Source organism: Zosterops lateralis (genome assembly GCF_965231275.1).
Source record: "Zosterops lateralis genome assembly, chromosome: 7".
In the NCBI taxonomy this organism is placed as follows: Eukaryota; Metazoa; Chordata; class Aves; order Passeriformes; family Zosteropidae; genus Zosterops; species Zosterops lateralis.
The window spans coordinates 10,270,162-10,290,381 of record NC_139767.1 but is presented as its reverse complement, the minus strand read 5'-3'; the positions used below and the strand labels follow the sequence as shown (position 1 = coordinate 10,290,381).

The 20,220-nt window shown below is 39.9% G+C and overlaps 1 protein-coding gene across 6 annotated transcripts in view; it reads left to right on the top strand.

Annotated features, from left to right (window-relative positions):
• The window catches only part of ANKRD44 (ankyrin repeat domain 44), a 130,521-nt gene that overhangs the window by 92,970 nt on the left and 17,331 nt on the right, over positions 1-20,220 (top strand). For 4 of the 6 annotated variants that reach the window (XM_083865226.1, XM_083865223.1, XM_083865225.1 and 1 more), the window contains 6 exons: positions 2,118-2,186; positions 2,887-3,027; positions 5,082-5,165; positions 6,143-6,254; positions 17,266-17,337; positions 18,220-18,421. In XM_083865226.1, coding sequence (XP_083721352.1) covers positions 2,118-2,186; positions 2,887-3,027; positions 5,082-5,165; positions 6,143-6,254; positions 17,266-17,337; positions 18,220-18,421 — 680 coding nt within the window. The remainder of the gene's footprint in view (positions 1-2,117; positions 2,187-2,886; positions 3,028-5,081; positions 5,166-6,142; positions 6,255-17,265; positions 17,338-18,219; positions 18,422-20,220) is intronic. The other 2 variants (XM_083865227.1, XM_083865224.1) reach the window with 1 other exon arrangement.

The window sequence follows — 20,220 nt, the reverse complement described above, 5'->3', positions numbered from 1 at the left end:
TGAGGGCCACAAGAGTCACCAAGGGCCAGCAGTGTCCAGAAGAGCATCAGTCCCTAGGGAACAGCCAGTGAGGAGCAGGAGCTGGAGCTCCTGAGATGCTGCTGGCAGGGGAGTTATTCCTGGCCTCCATCTCTGGACCGTGTCGTTGTCCAAAAATGCAGCTGTGCAGCAGTGCCCAGCAGATTGCAGCCTTGGAGTCCAAATGTAGTTCATCTCCCTCTTGCCCATTTTTCAGGTGCAAGTTTTAAGTTTTTAAAAGAAAAACTAACAAACCAAAGCAACAGCGAAAAAACGACCAAAACTAAACCCACATCCTCCAAGTTAGAAAGTGAGAAGGCTGCCCCTCTCTCAGGGGTGGGAGGGCAGTGGTGGGAGGGCAGAAAAGGAAAATTGAAGTGAAAATTGAAATTGCTTCAATTTAAGATGCAAATGTAGCATCCAGTTATTTTAAATATTTCCAGATAATTGTCAGTGAAGTGCTGTGAAGTTAATCTAGCAAAAGGACAGAACGTTTGGCAAGCACTGAGTTTTGACTGTTCTATTTGAGTACTTTATGGCTCAGAAAACAGCTGAAATGGAGCCTTGGCTACAGCCCTTGGATTCTCTGTGGTTATAGCAAGTAGAAATGCTCATCCACAGCAAATACTTGGCAGTCATTCTGGAAGCTGCTTTTTCTTCTCAGTGGACCAAAATCTGTATCACAAAGTTTTTGTTCTTGGGGGAAAAAAACCCTAAACCCCAAATAAAATTGATCCAAACATTGGCTTTATTATTGGTTTGGAATTATTCATCTTGATACTTCTCTCACATTAATGTATGGTATGACAGTTGCTTGGATGGAGATTATTATAATATAGTTCAGATGTGGCCTCTTTGATAAGGCTGCATCTTAGAAGGATAATAAAAGAATCCTGGAAGTCCTAAAGAGAAGGAGAGGCTTCAATAAGAAGCAAAAGTGACTCATGAAAATAAACCATATTTTCCCAGTGGTTTATTATGATTGTCATCACTAGCAAGTGTTTTTTATTTTTAGTGTATTGTGGTGAGTGTTCTGTAGTTATTTTATGCAGCAGCAATAAAATAACTGGGATCGACATACATCAAAATATTGCATTACTGCATCCAGTCCCTTTTTTTTTTTTTTTTTTTCCTGTAGCTGGAGATCTACAAAAGCCATCAGTTTATTTCCTGACACAGGCCTGTTACTGCCATTACATTAATGGGAGTAGCATGGGTGCTAGGAAAAGAATTTCAAAGGTCTGCTCATCTGATTGTGAGCACAAGTGATGGATTTATTGTCCCTGTGAATGACAAGCGGTCTTGGAAAGAGCTGCACTTCTTTATGTCATTTTCTGGCTTGGAGTCCTACATTTATTTGCTTGAATTACAAAAGATGTCAGAATGCAGCTGGTTTGTTTTCTATTAAAAATTACCTGGTTTTAAACAAGATGGAGAAACAGCCAGGATGTGGTAAATTCTCCTCCATTTCTATAAATGCTGTGTTGATGTGACAATCACTGTAATAGCCGCTCCCCTTTTTTTAACAAAGCACTTGGAGATGGGCTTAAATCTATCAATAGTCAACAAATTGTATCAGAATAAACCTAAAAGTGACTCTTGAGATTATATTTCATAAAATAAACAGGATTTGAGCAAAGTGCAAACTGTTGAATGCTTTGCTGCATGGGGGTGGATTTCGTTAAATGTCACCTCTTCATTATTAGACTGTCATTTTATAAGCTAGCAACAACTTTCTTTTAAAGTTCCTTTATAAAATACTAGGTCAGAATGGGAAGTACAGCTGCCATTTAAAACCTCCAAACACACTGATCACATTTACTGTGCTCTCTTTGGAAAATTAATATCTTTTTTCTTCTGCAGAAGAGAAGTTTGAGGTTTTTTAGTAAAAAAAGGAAAATAATTTCTTTTTAGAGCTCCACTTTCTCTTTGATTGAATTTCACGTTATAGTTGGCTGTACCCTGTTTTTGCACAGCAAATAATACAAAAATAACTAGACTAAATTTTTCCTTTTGGGGGAGGGTGTATGTATATGCTTACAATGCAGGTGCAAGCTTCTGTTTTATTCATGTTTTGTTTTCTTTACTTCTCTTTCCAGTAATGTAGAATGTATAAAACTCTTGCAAAGCAGTGGAGCAGATTTTAATAAGAAGGACAAATGTGGAAGGTAGGTAAATTATGAAGCTCTTTTAAAAAATAAAGAATCTATCAGCAAGGAAGAAAGGCCACCTCAGACTGAAAATTGTATGTTCTGTGAAAAATGCCAGCAAAATCAGGTAGTTTGACCTTCTCTGCAGAACCCTTGCTGCTGCAGTTACATGCCAACCAGACAGGTGCAGGCTTCATTAAATACATTAAAGCCATCCCACCCTCTTGAGTTTTCCGTTTTAAAAATATCACAGCTTTTCTTTTTTTCTTACTGCCAAAATTCTTATGCTGGTGTGCCCAAGACAACACCTGGGTTATGATGGCAGGACAGCTGCTATTGGAGGTGCTTCCTAGAGGATTTTGCCCTCACAGAAGTCGTTGCTGTGGGTGTTGCTTTGCCAGCTAAACAAGATGCTGGGATGGACACTGTGCTTTTCTCTGCCTCCCAGCTGGGAGAAGTAGCATGTCTGCAGAGCCACAGCAAAGGCTCTCACAGGCATTAGGCTGTTTGCAAGACACAGATTGGTGCTCTGTGTCCTATTAGGCTTCATAGCAGCACCAGAACTTTCTATTAACACAGTATTTTGTTTAATTTCCATAAATTAAAATGCTGATAAATGACTGCTGGAAATCTGTAGGAACACAGCAATTAAGATTTATCTTTGTCCTCCTCAGTACATGTTGGAATATGAGGTAACAAATTTCCACTTATGTTCCAGGACACCTTTGCACTATGCAGCTGCAAATTGTCATTTCCACTGCATTGAGACTCTGGTGACAACAGGAGCCAACATCAATGAAACAGATGACTGGGGGCGCACCCCTTTGCACTATGCTGCTGCCTCTGACATGGACCGAAAGTAAGAGAGCTCTGAGGAATTCCTGCTTCCAGGGTTTTGCTAAATCAGTATCTAGTCTCTTCATGATGCTGTCTCATTTGAGCCAAAAAAATGATCCCACTAGCACAGGAATTTCTCTCAGATGTATGCATAGCTCCACAGTGAGTTGCTTTGACTGGAAGCCAAACCCCCAGATGATGTGGCATTTCAGCTCCCTGGTTTACCTCTGAAGGAACACTCAGTTTTGCAGCCACCCTGCCCTACAGAACTATTTTCACAGTGTTATGTCTTCTGTTTTCCCCTGTGTGGTTTCCTCACAAGATACAGCTTAGAGAATTCTCTCCATTTGCACTGCAAGTCCATCAGAAGGGATAGAGCAAGAGAGACCAGAAGAGGTTTTCTGAGGTGGACTGCAGTGACAGACATTTGGGCATTTTGACAGATTTGTGGGAAAGGTGGGATCAGTCTCACTCCACTGTCAGAGCAGATAAAAATGCTCACCCTGTCCAAACAGGTTGCCTTTTTAGAGAGAGATCTGAGGAACAGCCTTTGTCAGAATGCAGTGTTCTTGAGAAAAAGGGGCAGCAAGACTTAGAAACGCTGTGGTTACTGACTGCAGTTTTAATTCCCAGATAGCTGAACATTCTGAGAGTCTCTTCCTTATAACATACTGTATAAAACAGACTCAATTATCCTGTTAGTTCTCTCTTAAAACTGCTAGCAGCCTGTATTTATTTAAGGTCATCCTATGCTTTTCTGTCTCACAGTGTCTCTAGACATTAAGGATGTAGTTTTTTGTTTCTTGTGTAGTGAGGTCTGGTAAAAGTACAGCTGCATCTCTCCCAGCAGAACACCACCTCAGTGCCATGGCAGGGGAAGTCTGGTTTAACTTTATGGCACATCAGAGCCTCGAGAGCTTCTCCAGCATTTGCTCTGATAGTACTGATATAAAAAATGTCTTCCCCATCACCCTCAAACCTGAACAGTGCTGGGAAGAAGGAGGCAGGGTCACCAGAGGTCTCTGCTTGGCCTGAAAATCAGTGTAGGCTTGTAGGAAGGCTTGCACCACTGGCTGTTTCTAATTCTGTCTTACCAGGGTGAGGTGTTACTTGGGGAGGTTGAGAATGATGATTCAGTGTGTGTTTTTTAGCTTTTGGTTCTTGGTAGGTGAAGTTCCTGCATTTAAACAAGCTCTTGGTTAACTTCAGGATATATCTGCTTTTATTCCTCATATTAAAAAAAAAAAATCTTATTTTAGTTGCATCCTGAACTTTAGAAGTAGTATATGGCTTTTATTTGTCCTCAAAATCCAAACTTAAATTGATTCTGATGTGATGGTGCTGTTTTCTCATTAAATTTTTCAGTTTGAGATGTTCTGGAAGAAGCCTTATTAGATAGATGAAATGCTATTTGCAGACCATGATTTTATAGGTCAGCAGTTTTGTTTGGTTTTTTTCCCTGCTGAATGTCCAAAAACTTCCAAGGCTAGGAAATCTCATTCCAAAGAATATTCAACATTAACTCTGGATGTGGGTAGTTAATGAGCAGGGAGAAGAACCTGACCAAGAGATCACAGAGTGTTGCCAAGATATTTGACAGCAAGTGAGGCACGTCAGCTAATGCAGACTCGAGACAGAGTGATTTAGTATCAGTGATTAAAGTTGCTCTAAATCCTAAATACTAGAGAAGAACTAGCAGCTTACTGCAGGAGGAAGCAAGGTGTAGTAATCCTGAGTTACTCTCTGGAAAGGAAGAAAGTGCACAACATTGCTATGGTTGAAACAGAAGGATTCTAGAGTGGATCTGATAGAAACCAGAATTTAATTTTTTTTTTTTTGTCTGGCTTTGACTTGTGGGACAATAAACGACCACACTATGGTTGTCTCCATAGCTTTCAGAACTTACTCCCTGTAGACCCATCATGCAGTGTACTCAGTTAACTTGTACAATCCTCATTGTTGGCTGCAGGAAGTCAGCTCCTTGAAGAGGAGATTGGGGGTGGGTAGCAGACTGCATCAAAATCACCAGTGTGGTATTTTGAGAATAAGTTGCATTTTTCTGTCCTCTGTGCTAAGAAGAAAGAATATTTTAGGTAACTCCCATGAAAATGCTGAAGAACTCGAAAGAGCCACTGAGATGAAGGAAAAAGAAGCTGCATTGTAAGTTTGGTGTCACAAAAGCAGTTAGACTTCATTCCTGGAGAATGCCACAGCTTTGGCTTGCAGCCTCACACTCTGCTCCTGCTTGTTCTTTGCTCTGCTAAAAACAATGCTTGGCTTCAATGAGGGCTAACCTAAAGAAAAAAGCTTCAGGCTCTTCTCTGTGCACATATTGCCTGATATTTCTGTTTCTGTGCTCGTTTCTTAATGGAAAATGTACAGCTTCACTATTTTTATAATTCTTTAATATTGTGTGCTTCAGTATCACGCTGTGTCTTTAGTGTCATGCTTGGCGTAGTCTGTACATTGCAAAAAGAAGTAGCCAATGGCTTTCTCAATGTATTCCCTTGGATTAACATTTTCATCTATCTGCTTAATGATTTTTTTAAAAAAATCCCCTTTGTCATATAATGGCCTTACATTCACTCCAGATTACAGGCTAGGCAAGAAAGTACTAATAAGAAAATGAGGATATCTTGATGGTATAAGAGAAAGTGGCAAGAGCCGGAAAGAGCAAAAGGAGTCTTTTGAAAAACATGATTGAAAAAAAAAAGCCAACAAAGAAGAGAATGTAATAATCTAACTCAGTTAAATCTTTTTTCTCAGCCTGCCCTAGTGCATGTTTGGAGGCTGATGATTTAATATCTGAGTTTTTATGTGAAGAGTAGCAGTTCAAGGCTGTTTATGTCATGTGTACAGAATCTTTCAGGCTTTGTAATAGAAAATCATTTTTAATCTAGAGTAGCCACTAGAGTTAGGCTGAAGATTTTTTTTTCATTAAGTTGATCTTCAAAGATGAGTGGGGATTTTCTGTTTAAAAACATGGTGAATGTGAAGAGCTATTGGTGAAAAGTGATTTGAGGTGCTGCTCAAAATACAGGATTCCCTGCCAGTTTTCAGTTCCACTTCCAGTGGCAGCAAGGGATGAGCCTGTTCCACATTGTGAGCCCACATTTACCCCAGTGAATTGTCCACAGGTGTCTCGAGTTCCTTCTCCAGAATGATGCCAACCCATCCATCCAGGACAAGGAGGGCTACAACACTGTGCATTACGCGGCTGCCTACGGGCACCGGCAGTGCTTGGAGCTGGTGAGTGCCCCTTTGGGAGGTCTCTCAATGCTGAGATTGGATGTGCCAGGGTTATCAGCTCCCCTCGTGGCTACTACTGGACTTCTTTGGATAAAAAAAATAAATCTGTGAAAACCTGCAACATGGGGCACTAAACTTAAATATTTGCACCCAGATGTATCTTTAAAATATGTTTATCTTGATAATGAAGTCCTTATTCAACAACCTGGTGCTTAAGGGTTGTCTTGTAGTCGAGTTTATGTATGCACAAATTAATTTTAAGTGTGATCAAAATATTCCCAGTGTATGCCTAAGTGCCAGGAGTAAGGGACAGTTCCTGGTAAATGACAGTGAATGTGCCTGATCCACCTGACACTTTATCTGGCTTGCATACTGGGGGAGTAAATAACCCTTGCTTCATACCTGCAGTTTTTCTTTTTTTGTCTCTGGCAAAGCAATACCCAACATTAATAAAGTTACCATAATCAAGATCAACCTTATATGCAAAGCAGCTGAGAATTTTGGGGTTGTTTTTTTTTTGGTTATGCCTCTTTTAATATTCTGGGTCTGAATGATGAGTAATTGCATGTTCTAAGAAGCCAAAAAAATTTTTAGCCTAACATTGTATTTGGGAGAGGTATAAAATGGATTTATAGATGTATGTGACTTGTTAAAGTGTCATAAAGGTGAGTATTAACTGCTTGATATACAGGGTGATGCAAAATTATATATATAATATATATAGTATTATTACTATATGTATCTTATATACTATATACATCTAATATAGTATATATTACATATAAATTGACTTAATTGCTTCTAAAAAATAAGCTCCAGTTGGAAAATTGTACAGATATTCGTGCTTTAGTGAGAACACTGTGTGCTGTTTAGTGTTACATGTTGTTTGGTTCTTTCTTTCTGTGTTGAAGAGTCAAGTATTTATTTATTGAGAAGGAGCTCTGCACAGCACGTGCTGTTTTCACACCACATGTGCCACAACAGGAAAATGCTGCAGCTGGCTTGCAGCTGGTTCCAGCAGCTTGAAAACCTGGGGCTGTAACTCTGCCAGGGCAAGCCTGGGGCAGAATTTCAGATGTGGTTTTAAGCCTTTTTAGGTCCCACCTGCAAGCATGTGTATTTAGGACACTTAAAATAGCACTGCCCCTTTGTTGCTTGTGGCAGTGAGTTTGGTCTTGCCTTCTCCTAGCACTGATCTCTGGTGTCCCTGCCCATGGGATGGAGGGGGAGCATCTTCACTGGAGCTTCTCTTTCACCCTCTGCATGGCAGTGGTGTGCTGTGGGCATGGATTGGGCACGGAGCAAGGTGCCCTCTCTTTCCTTGTGCTTGTTGCTGGGCACTTTTTTTTGCACATATCAGTTGCAGGCAATGACCTGCTGTTGAATCCTGGCATTGCTTAGGCTGGGCAGAAAGAAGGAAGAGCTGGGAATGCAGTGCATGTCAGAGGTGTTGGGTTTTCTTTTAATCTGGAGGGATGAAATGCAAACTGGGGGCCAGAGACAGCTGTGCAGCAAGTGTTCTATATTTGGGCAGAAAAATGCCATGTTTTTCCCTATCAGCCTTCCTGTATTTGTGACTGTAACTGCAGTATGGAACCCCAAGGCCAAGCTTCATTTACAGAGTGAGAGTCACACAGCTGTTCTGTGCACAATGGTGGAAAACAACTGCCATGAATCTTAGTCCTCTGCATGCACAGGATCACTGCTGTGTGCTGGGGTGCCAGCCTGAAAGTTGTGTGGGGAGCAGGATTTTTCAGTTGGTGCTTGGAAGGTAAGAGGCATGTCATTTTCTCTCTGGAATACAAAGGCTAAACATGACAGAAAGCATTTGTGCTCATCCAACAGTAGGACTGGGATCCATCATCTTTGCACCCACTTTTAGAAGAAGCTGGCTCAGATTTTTTTGTCATTAATTACCAAGTCCTGAGTTTGCAACTTTACATTTGCTAACTCTAACTATTTGATACAGACACCACCATTCCACTGATTTCTTTGCACTGCTGGGATTCAGGATGGCAAAAGGGCTGAAAGCAAAGTCAAGCAAAATTATGTAAATAAACCATTATTTTTCAGTGCCATATTAGCTGTTATTTTACTATTTTATCCCCTGGGTGTAAATATTTTTTGTTTATTATTGATAGCTGATAAATGGAAATACCTAGGAATTACCTTGCCTAGAACAAGACAGTTCTTTATGGGCCTAAAGCTTTCTATGGAAAGAGTTCATATGAAATATGGAGCTTTAATTCTGGTCAAAACTAAGTCAAGGTGGGTGCAACAATGATCTTGTTTTTTCTGAATAATGATTAGTAGTATTTCTCTACATGCACAATACCAAACTTCAGCAAAATGTTGGGGGATTATTTTGGTGTTCCAGAATATGGCAAGTTTATAAAAGACCTTCTAAGATTATTTTTTATTTACCTTTTCCCCGCTGTTTTTTTTAGCAGGTATCCAAAAGAGCTTATTTCAAAATAAATGTTCACTTCAAAAAGCCCAAATAAAGATGTAGTATCCAGTGGGGTTTGCTTCACTGGGCAATTTGGTCTGTGCTTTAAGCACCATGGTTTCTCAGCATTATAAAATACTTACACATTTGAATGCAGTTTAGGGAAAGGCTGGTTTATCTATGGAAACATATTTTAATTCTTTGACTTTTGTGTTTACTGTGAGCCCAACACCTTGGCTGGAACTTAGCTACATTTCTTTGTGGGGAAGTATTAGGAGAAATACGCATGAGAAGTGAGAAGGTCATATCTTTGACCCAAACAAAATTTATGTTTTGTGTGTTCAACCACAGAGCTCAACAAGAGAAGGAACTCTTAGGTTGCCTGGAATTCCTTTAGGAATATTAGTGGAGTAGTTGCCCTGCAATAAATGATGTGATGTTGCTAAAAAGAGAAGAGTGGAAGCTGATTCCTCAGTTGTTTCTCCATCTGTAGGGAGCCATTCAGAAAGGCTGAATGGTGGGGCATTTGTGCTTGCAAGGCACTGAAACTCCCACCTGCCTTCCTGCTCCAAATAACCTCAGGTTTGTTTAGGCTGGGACTGACTTTGCTGTTGGTAGTCAGTGATGCTGGTCATGACTGCTACCTGGTATTTTAGAGCTGATCACATCACCAGACTCCTTTGAAAAAAGGAAAAATGTTGTGGAGTTTTTTTACATAGAAATGATCTCTTATCACAAGATCTTTATTGGTGTGAAAAGAGTGGAATTTAAATTGTAATTTTGCATTAAAATTCTATCCGGAGAGACAGTCAAGCACTTTGTGCTGATAAAAATAGGCTTCTGTGCAATGCTAGGCCAAACAGAATTAAATGCCTGTCTCCTCCAGTGAAATCTCTCTGATTGTAAGAATTGATGGATACTTTTTCTTTTAATCTGCTCTTCTCTTTATTCCATCAGCAAATGTAATTCCCTCTTTGACTAATAGAAATTGCACTATCACAGGGGCTAAATCATTTGAGGGTGGGAGGAGAGCGTGGTTTAACCAAAAGCTGTGCCCAGAAGAAAAGGAATATCCCTTAGTGTGTGCTGGGGAGCAGGGGCAGAAGGAGTTGTCTGGGCAGCACAAGGCCACTCTGGGAATGGAGAGGCTGGGGAACACCTTTGATCAGAGCAGCTGTGCACTGCAAGGCAGATTAGCCATGCCTTCAAACACTTGGTTCCTTAACCTAGGGAGAAATTGAATTCACTGACTCTGTAAATCTTCGATGTGCCTGCTGCTAATTACCTGTCTCCTATCAACACAGATGTGTTCATTCATCCATCTGAGAGCAGGGCACTGGTAATTACTGATGAGTGAATCACAGCAGTGACTGGGATAGGTGTTAAAAATCTTTTTTCAAGGGGATCTGGCTCGGATGCTTGTCCAGTGGCAGCGCCCAGGCCTCCTCCAGATCTCTTTATTTGGGGGATACAACCTGGATTTTCTCCTTCATAATTGCCTGTCTGTCTCTACAACCAATACCCTCCTTCTTAAAGGGAGCATTTTGTCTGAAGCCAGGGCAGCAGTGTCTTGTGCGATGAGTTACTTTGTACCTGTGTCTATGAGAGCTTTTCCCACATGGAGCAGAAAAGCACAAAGTCATTAACTTAAGTGGTTCTAAAAAGGAGAAGAACTTAGGAACTTACTGCTCAAAAATAACTTTAATATACCTAATTTGTCTGTCAGTTGTAGAATCCCCCAAATCATGGTAGACTGATTTAACTGGCTGAGTTTTGATGTTGACATTTGTGCAATATGTACCCACTGTTCAAATAATCAGTAGGAGCCCATATAGGTACACTGATAAAAATTAGTTTATAGAAGTGCAATTTGGCTTAGATTTTATGGTTTGGAAACTAGATAGTTTGGATTCTAAAAATGTTTTCTAAAAAGCTAATGCTGCTGAGGAAATCAATGAGGGCAGGAATTTACTGTTTGCCCTGGCACCCTGCTGGCACTTTGCCCTGTAGGATAGAGTATTGCTTAGCATCTCTGGGGGTTGTTTTCTGTCTCTCTGACACATCTAGTCTTTTTCTGTCTGCATTTTTATTTTCCTGGGGTGGAGTAGCAAGACACATTTGCTTTCTTCTCACAGAGAACAAGGTCACTGCAGAACTTCAGGAGACATTTTTCCATCAGTTAGGGAAGAGATAATGGACTTCTGCTGTTGCCTTAAATACCTTTCTGTGTATCTGTGTGTGGTGTTTAAATGTTATGTGTGAAGAATATCTGACTCCCTCAAATCTACCGAATCCAAAGGAAAGGACATTTGATTGTGGCATATTGCATTGCATTAGAGTATTGGGCTCTCAGAAAGACCTGTGGTCATTGGAATTTTAGGGGTGCAGTTAGGTTTATCTATCCAAGGCAAGATGTTTGCCTGCATGAGCAGACTTTCAAACAGAAACTGTCACTGGTTTATTGGTATTTGTAGATTTACAAATCTCACTTCATTAAGCAAACCCTCCCACTGTGTGTGTGTATTATGTATCTGTTGATCTGTGTTTTGTCAATTGAGGAGCTTGATCTTAAACATTCTCATTATTCTCCTCTCTTCCTTCCTCCCTTCTGAATTAATGTAACCAGTATCTATCCTCGTGGCTGTGGTGTCATTGCTTCAGGAGTATTTGCTCTGCCTGGGGACCGTGTAGGGATGGGGCACACAGGGTCAGGTCTGTGATTCTGTTCATGCACTGCTTGCAATGCAGTTATTGTACAGGAAAAATAAACCAAGAAACATTTTCAGATTACCATTACACTTGAGTGTTTCTGTCTTTAATTATTCTAATTCTAATTGACATTTTTAATTAGATTGGAAGCAAAACTCCATTGGATATAGTGAGTAAATGAAAAGTGATTGCATGTTGTGTATTTTTATTTAAACTTCTTAGTATTTTGCAAATCCTCGTATTCACTCTGGTGAAGCCTGAGGAAGAAGAATCACAACTTTTAACCAGCATGCCATGTACTTGAAGCAATTGCATGTGTGCTGCTTCTGCTTCCATTGGGATTCCTTCTTCCTGCTGCTTGCAGGCTCCAGCTTTGCTCAAGGCTGTTGCTTCTCCTCAGTCAGTGTTAGGAGCTGTGAGTACAGTGCACGTACCTGGCTGGCATGACACTTCCCTGGGTGTTAAAGTAACTTTGCATTTGGTAATGTGAAATGGAACCACACTTGTCTGTTTTCTGCAAGTTTGTGGCCAATTTTAGAGTGTTTTGGAGAAGAAATGTAAATTATGTGGCTTCAAGTGAGCTTGAGTTTAAAAAGAACTTGTGTGTATTTCAGAGTAGAGGCTCAAATGAGAGGAGAGTAGCAAAAATAACACTGAAATGCACATTTTAAAAATTGACTGTCACTGTATATCACAGTCCTCAAGTTTTCTGTCTAAAGAGGAAACTTTTAAGGATAATAATTTCTCTAAATGTAAGCCTTCCCATAGCTTTTGCACACCTGTATGATTTGCAAAAGTTTCTTTGGCTAAGAGAGTCCTTAAAGCAAAGTGTGAGGTTTTCCAGAACCTCTGAGGTAGAATTTCTGGGCAGAAAGAAACATGATATATGTGATTTGAGTGTGAAAGTCCCAGGTACAAATCTCTGCTCTGACTGACAAAGGAATTGGACTTGTACATCCCAAGGAATAACCAACATTGTGCAGGCTGGTGCTGGGGGTGATCTCTCACTCTCATTTGGAGCTGTTCTGCATTGTTTAAATACTCACTGGGTGACAATCACCTGTGTCTGTGACCCACTGAGCATGGCACTCCTATGGCTTCCCATGGAATGAATTTGTATGGAGTGGAAGAGCTCCAGCAGAAAATCAGTACCCCAGCTGACAACAGCCTGGGGCCTGGAGGCCTGCTTGAGTTTCAGATTTAGATATGTTTAAAAACCTGAATATTGTTCTCTTACATGCCAGGTAAGTGTCCTGTTTGCATGGTGGTGACTGTTCTGGTGGGTGTTGGATACTTAAACTTTGTACTGGAGGAGTTGCACAGAGCTACAACACATCTCTTCAGGCTCAGTCAGCCTAAGCTCTTGTGAAAATACTTCTTGCTTAAGTTAATTTAACTTCACCCATATCTGTGCATGTAAGTGAAATTGATGTCAATACTGATGAATTGGATTTTTAAAGCCTGATCTTAGGAAAGCGTCAGCAGTAGGTTAAGAGGCATATTGGTTTTAACCTGATCAAATTAAAATAATTTGATCATATGTATTTATGAATATGGAGAGAGATTACAGGATCCTCAGGTTCCCCTGAGGATATGTTTGTGCCACTTCACCTTTGAATTTTTCATCCATCAGGAATAATTCTGAGATTAAAAATGTGCTTCCCTGATTGAGATCAAATAGTACAGAGGTTAATTTTACTGCTCTTTCCTGTACCAACAGAAACAACTGATGAGGGGTTTTAATTTTGTGCTGGCTACTTCTAGAAAAGCTTTTATTTAAAAGCGCCTGCTGGTGGCATGTTTTCCCAGAGCAGAGACAATTATCTGTTGCAATTTATCAGGAAATATGAGATGCAAAGTGACACCTAGCTCATCTATTTGTATTCAGTTCTGAAAGTGACATTAAAAATCATGACTAATTGCCACTTCTGAATGACCTTGTAAATGATCAGCAGCATTGCTGCATAATTATTGCAGAAGAGCAGTGTCCAACTATTTCTTTTGTCTTTATTGCCTTTTGAGCAGCTCTTCACATGTGTGGACATTTCTGAACACTGTTAGACTGATAACTTCAGAGTAAAGGCCATTTTTAGCATATACACAGCCAATCTAATGCTTTGCCATTTTACAATTAGCATGAATGGCATCAAACTGCAGGGGTTCACCAGCAGTACTGGCAGTGTGTGCATTGGAATGTTGAAGCTGCCTTAATAAAACAGTAAAACTCTTAAAGAAAAGACCCTTTAACTTCAGTGCCAGTTAGCACAAACCTGGGACATAACTGTAGGGAGTGCACTGAAATGGCTGTGCCTGGAGGTGTCTGTGCATGATGGTTTGGACAGGATCACACGTTCTGTTCTCTTCTAGGGTTTGAGATAGTGCCCATCATTTCACTGTCTATGGTTTGAAGTTTCTTTTGACTCCTGCTTTGAAAAGCATAGCTTAAACTTTTTATGCATGATGAAAGTATTATTTCTTTTTCTGCTTAATGGTGATTTTAAATTACTGACGTGCTCCATGAAGCTGCTTTTTTTTTTCTTCTTTTTTTTTTTTTTTCTAACCAGAGCTGAATTTTAGAATATATTATAGTCTATAAGGACAATCACAGGAAGTATCCTGACTCATTAACTGGCATATCTGAATGCCCCAAAAATGAAGGGGGGAACCCACACTGTATCCTGCTATATAGTCATTTATTATATCTACTGAATAAAATCAAGCAATAAATCCTCTTATCCTGTAAATACCCTTACTGCACAAATGAAATGGTGAGAACTGTAAAAGTTATTCATCTTCATGCTGAACTGGGGAAGAGAAGAGAGTTTATAACAGCAACCTTGCAGTTCTGTTAGTTTGCAAGACTAGAACTGAGTAATCGATGTTCTGTCTTAGTCTGCATCTCCCAAGTCATTCACGTTCCTGTTTCTGAGTCTGAAGAAGACTTCACAAAATAATTACTTACAGTATTAAATGGTGCTGTGATGGGAAGTGAAAGGGTCATGCTGGGAATTGCCGAGAGGCAGAAAGAGAAGAAGGGTACCCTTGCCTTTAGCAAGGTTCTGACCTGCCCACAGGGAAGAGTGCCCCTCAGTTTCACATTCAGGGTCTTTGCACAGTTCTGACATCCACCTAATATCTGCAGCAGTCAACACAGAGAAATGCAATCTGCTACAGGGCAGATTTTAAAACTTTCAAAGTCTCAAAAAATAAGAAATGCAATATGCTGGGACATTCTCCAGTCAGCCACTAGTAACCATAAACTGTTGGTAATTCATGCTTACTTGTCTGTGCTTGATGAAATGCAGCTTCACAGGCAGGTATGGATTGCAGCACAGCAGACACGCTGGGATTGCTCTGTGAGCTCTGTGGGATTTAAGCTTCCATGGCTGCCAGAACAAATGATTCTGAATGATAAATTTACCTTCTTGAAAACAGATGCAACTATGGATAGCTTCTTCCAAGTATAATGGAACTAGAGTCCCTCAAGGACATACTGTTCTATGTGTTATTATAGCAAGTATATGTAATTTACTATAAATGCATCCATAGAACCATAGAAACACTGGTAAAACTGGAGAATTTCTTGATGACTTGAACTTGGTATTTTTTATTTCTTTGCACATTATGTTTATCTTTCGAGTGACATCATTAGAAAACGATGCTTGACAAGGAATGCCCAAAAATTTATTAGTGCTGTTTCTTTTATCTTCCTCTTCTTGGTCTCCTTTATAATTTCTCCTCTTCCAGTGTCTGGCTCTGTTTCTGAGAGCTACCAGGTTTGCCATCAAATTCGAGTTTGCACTTGACTTTATGATGGAGATACTCAGCCTTATGACTAATAAGCTCATTACGCCTGGTCTGCACCGGCATAAGCTGCTTTGACTCTAAGCCATGGAGATGCCTTTTGTGAGGGGCTCTCCAATCCCACAATTTGCGCCTTTAGAGCCTTAATTTTGTCAATTTTCTGTGTGGTTTTTTTCATCTATTCAAAAGGCAATTATCTGCCTTGTTCCAGGAGACTTTTGGAGCCTTCTGACAGGTGAAGGGAAGTATTTACTTGTTATGATTTTGATCCTGGAATTTCGACATGTGATGATAAATGTAATTAAAAATGATTTAATTAGTCTGCTGTGCTGGCCTCATGGACACAGACTAAAGGCCAGTATCAGGTAGGCAGAGGAACAGGCTTAGTGCTTGGGTTTGTTTGGTGGGATTTTTTCGCTTGTTTACTCACTAGAGAAAATCAGATGCATTTGTGTGTTCAGAGCTGGCTACTGCTCCATCCTGTTCACAGCTCTCTTATATAAGAGAAGAACAGTATTTTAACTGGAGGTGGTTCCACATGGCAACACCAAATGCGTTTCTTAACTCTGCCCCAAACCTACCAAGAAGCTGGTGGGAGGCTTGATGCTTTTTCCTTCCCCTTAGCTGTAGGGAAGTGTTAAAATTTGCATTACCTGTTAATACACAAACCTTTTTGCTTATGACTGGTATTTTTATCAAGACATAGTCTTGACATACTGCTAGGCACAAAATATACAAGTAAATTAAATTACTGCTTAATTTTCTAGCTTTTCCATAGGATTCAGGTTACTGTCCTTGTTGAATAAGAGATTTGTAATGCTTTATGCATTATTAAGGCTAATTTGTATTCCAGTTTGATTTTTTTGATAAATTTATCGTTGATACAGGTCTGTTGCAGACTAAGTTGTTACACCAAAAGTTCAGGCCTACATCAGTGTTTAGGAATATGCCATCATCATCTTGCAGCACAGGCAAGCCCCCTGTAGCCTTTCATGGTCTCTTTGGAGAATTTTCCATGTTGTCATAGCCTAAAATTGTCCAGATTGTTTCAAAAACTTCCTTTCTTCTTTTTCAGACTTTTAATTGATTCTTTACTGTCTGAAAAAACCCCCAGCCAACCAACCAAATGAAAAACCTTGAAAAAAGACTGAAATTTTTTCTTGTAGCCTTAGAAACATTACGAGTCAGTTTTAGTTGACTGTCATGCTTTTCTTTCTTTTATACAGTCTCCCACTACTGATTTTCTGTAAAATGCTAATTTCCAGTCCCAAAGGCTTTTGGAGACCAACTCTGAGTAATTATTAAGCAAAAGGCCATGCACATGAGCAGTGCCACTCAACAAATGCTGAATTGTCAGTAGCGTTGTTGTCGACACTGTGTACGATTTTCTCTGCAGCCTCAGCTGGATGAGTTGTCAGGGTTCATGGCCTGTTGTGGAGTGGTGCTTTTCCATAGCTCCCCCTTCTAGATAGATGGAAATGGCCTTGGTTTTAAGCTGTAAAATGAAGAGGATTATACAAATTTGTTACTAGATATTACTGGATGCTTGTAAGAGTTCAGGGACATGTTGCATTTTGGAAGACTGTCATTGTAGGGAGCAGATTGTTCTTTCAGTCAATTTTATAATTTATCAATGATTCACAGCTCAGTTATAATTATTCCCAGTGCTAATTATGTGTCAGAGTTACCCAAAACAGTGTATCAGACATGGCTTGCATATGCTGTGTAATCATGAAACTAAGCTTTCTCCAATGTAAATTTACTGAGGGCTCTATTCCATAAATCCATTGTTTTAAGGGCTCCTTTCTCACCCAAGCAGGCCCCAGGATTTCATCAGGGTTTTCATGATAACTAATTAATCAGGGTAAGGATGTACATGACAACCTTTTAAACTGGTTTTATAGCTTTACCCTGTGCAGAATATACTTTGCAATCCTACAATAATTACTGGCCAAAATACATCTTTGCTGATTTATAGATTTATAGTCCATGAAAATTTGTCCTGTCTCATGTAAAAATGTTTTAAGACTTTGCTTTTTTTCTTCCCAGCTTCTGGAAAAAACGAACAATATGTTTGAGGAATCTGATTCTGCAGCTACAAAAAGTCCTTTGCATTTAGCTGTAAGTATGAGATGTGTAAAGCGTTTGATCAGTATCTCCTAGAATAGTTCCTTAATCTCTGTCTTTGAAACAAGTTTAACTGTAGGCTTGTTTTGAAAAAGGTGGGAAGGGATGTAGGCCTAAATGTAACAAAGCCAGGTTCTGGGCTGGAATCGTTAATTAAGTTTTAGGCAGTTGAAGCTCTTGGCTCTTCCTGACTCTTAACACTTGGGTAAGAAGATGACACAGACACTGAAGTGAAATTAAATGGAAATTCACACTTGTATTTAGAACTCGTATATAAATATGGGGGCAAAGCTTGAGCCTAGGCTTTGATCATGGAATGAGATTCTCCGATGTTCTGGTGGAGAAATGCGGTGCAGAAAAACTGTTTGGTACACAGCAGGGTGTGGGAAAGCATTTAAAGCCCAGCAGTGCCCTGTGAGAATGCTATGGAGCAAAAATCTGGTTTGAGAATTGCTTTTGTTTAGTTGGAGACCAGCACATGTGTTGAATTCAGCACCAGTTATGTGGTAATACATGGATCTCTCTAGTGAATGTAGTTTTTGAAGCAAACATTTCCCTGTCAGATACTGTAGCATGTGAAAAATGAATTGCTGATTGACCTGTGGTGGCTTGGCAAATTATTGCTTGAAATTTCCTCACTTTGGGTTGTATGAAAAGGTTAGAGCAAATCAAGAATCATAACTTTTAAATTTCTTGGGTACCATGTAATTTGGAATAATCTCAGGTTGAAGAGAGAGTCACAAGGAATCAAGAAAATCTGTGATTTCTGTTGCATTTAGGAGACATTGAAAGGGATGGATTTTATTCACAATTTATGGGAAAGGTCTTTGAAAGACAGCAGTTGTGTTCTTTACATGACACATTTCATCATTCTAGGCCTATAATGGTCATCATCAAGCTCTGGAGGTACTTCTGCAGTCTCTGGTAGATCTGGATATTAAGGATGAGAAGGGCCGCACTGCTCTGGACTTGGCTGCGTTTAGGGGACATGCAGAGTGTGTGGAAGCTCTCATCAGCCAGGGTGCTTCTGTCACTGTAAAGGACAATGTCACCAAAAGGACCCCCCTCCATGCCTCAGGTGAGTGTCATGTTACACTGCCTTTCACACCCTGATATAAACCCTCCCACACTGAAGCAGATTCCTTCACTTACCTGCTGTTGCTGTGCACTTTTCTTCTAAAGGGAAGGACATTCTCACATTTCCTGAGGAGTGATGCTTATTTGCGGATGTTGTACATTTAAACTCCTTTTCTTCCATTTCATTCATCTTTTTTCCTCTATCCCTGTGGTTCAGTCCTCCCTCATACAGAATCCCATATTTTTGCACAGCACTACTGCTCTGCCCTTACCTGCTTGCCTCTCTCTGTTACTACCCACTCTTCAGGAGGTGTGATATTTCCCTCATGCCACCTTCTCTTGCTGGTTCTTCAGCCATATAATCAGGGGAGGAGGGAACACTTGTCTCACTGCTTCTTCTTTGGAAGAAAGGTTGAAAAATAGATGTGGGCTCTGATCGGCAATGAAATTATTCTGGTGTTCAAAACCTGCAACCATTTGCAGTGGCAACACCACAGAAATTCACCCCCCTCCTCTTTCAGGCCTCCTCCTCCTGAGCCAGCCTGTGAACTTGCACTTGCTGGCAGCCTGTCCCTTTCCTCATGTGTGGGGTGTTAATTATGTAACATGCAAAATTATCTGGGAAATGTAGACTTTGTCATTTATTTGATGGTTATTATTTGACATGTACCTGTCAGGTAAATACGCAGAGGTGCCAAAGGGAATGTGTCTCCTCTGCTGCTCCAGGAGGGGATCTGTACAGGGTAGCAGTGGCCTCTAGTGGGAAGGAAAATTAATACCACGTGGATAATTAATTCAGGAGCAGACTTAATTGTCCTTCTGCTTATCTTTTAATCTTGCTGAAATGCATATCTGCTCTGTAGTGTCAGTTTATTCTCTGTGTGTGATCGTGTAAGTGCAACCCAGAAACATGAGGTCAAATAGACTAATCAATTTTGTCTGCAGTACTGAAGGAAATGCTTGTAATAGATACACACTGCATACTAAAAATTATTCCTGTCTGCTTAAACTTTGCATCAACACATTTCTGCCCATGATAAATACTGATGGTTTAATTAATTGAAATCAATATATTGCTACCATAAAACTGAGCTGTTGGTCAAGAGCTTTCCCTGTAGTTATTTCAAACATATCTTGGGATCTGATGTAAACAAGGTGTGACTTTGTCTGGTACATCATCACTATAGCAAAGATTTGCATTTATTTAAAAATGTGGTTATAGTGACATAAGTTTCTAGTTGTCACAGCTGAACTGTAAAGGTTCTTCACTACTGAGAAGAGTGATTAGTAACAAAGCCTTATTTTTGTTAGCAGCTCTGCCTTAAAATACGAGTCTGTTGAGTAAATCTGTTGAGTAAATTGAGTAAATTTGTTGAATAGAACATGTTATTTTAATACACACCTTTCTTACTTTCATATAAATTCAGACTGTGTTCCTCCCCTGCCCCCTTTTAATTTGTTTTTTAATCACCTGCATCACTGTAGTATTGAGTGAAACCAGTAGGAAGATTTGTTGCAGACTTTTCCGTGATGCTTTTTGCTTCTCATACTAAAAAACATTCCCAGGTGTACAAATAAACTGTTCTTTAAATTTGCAGTGAAGCAAAATTAGTCAGGTATGTGTTAAAAACAAGCAAACAAAAAACCACACATACAAAAAGCCCAACCAAGAAAAAAGGCCAAAAAAAAAAAAAAAAAAAAATCCAACACCCACGAAGACACACAAAAGGGAACCTTGAGCAGAAGGGAAAGTAATGCACAGATGGGTTGAGTCTTTGAACTCCTTAGTAAAGGAAGTTC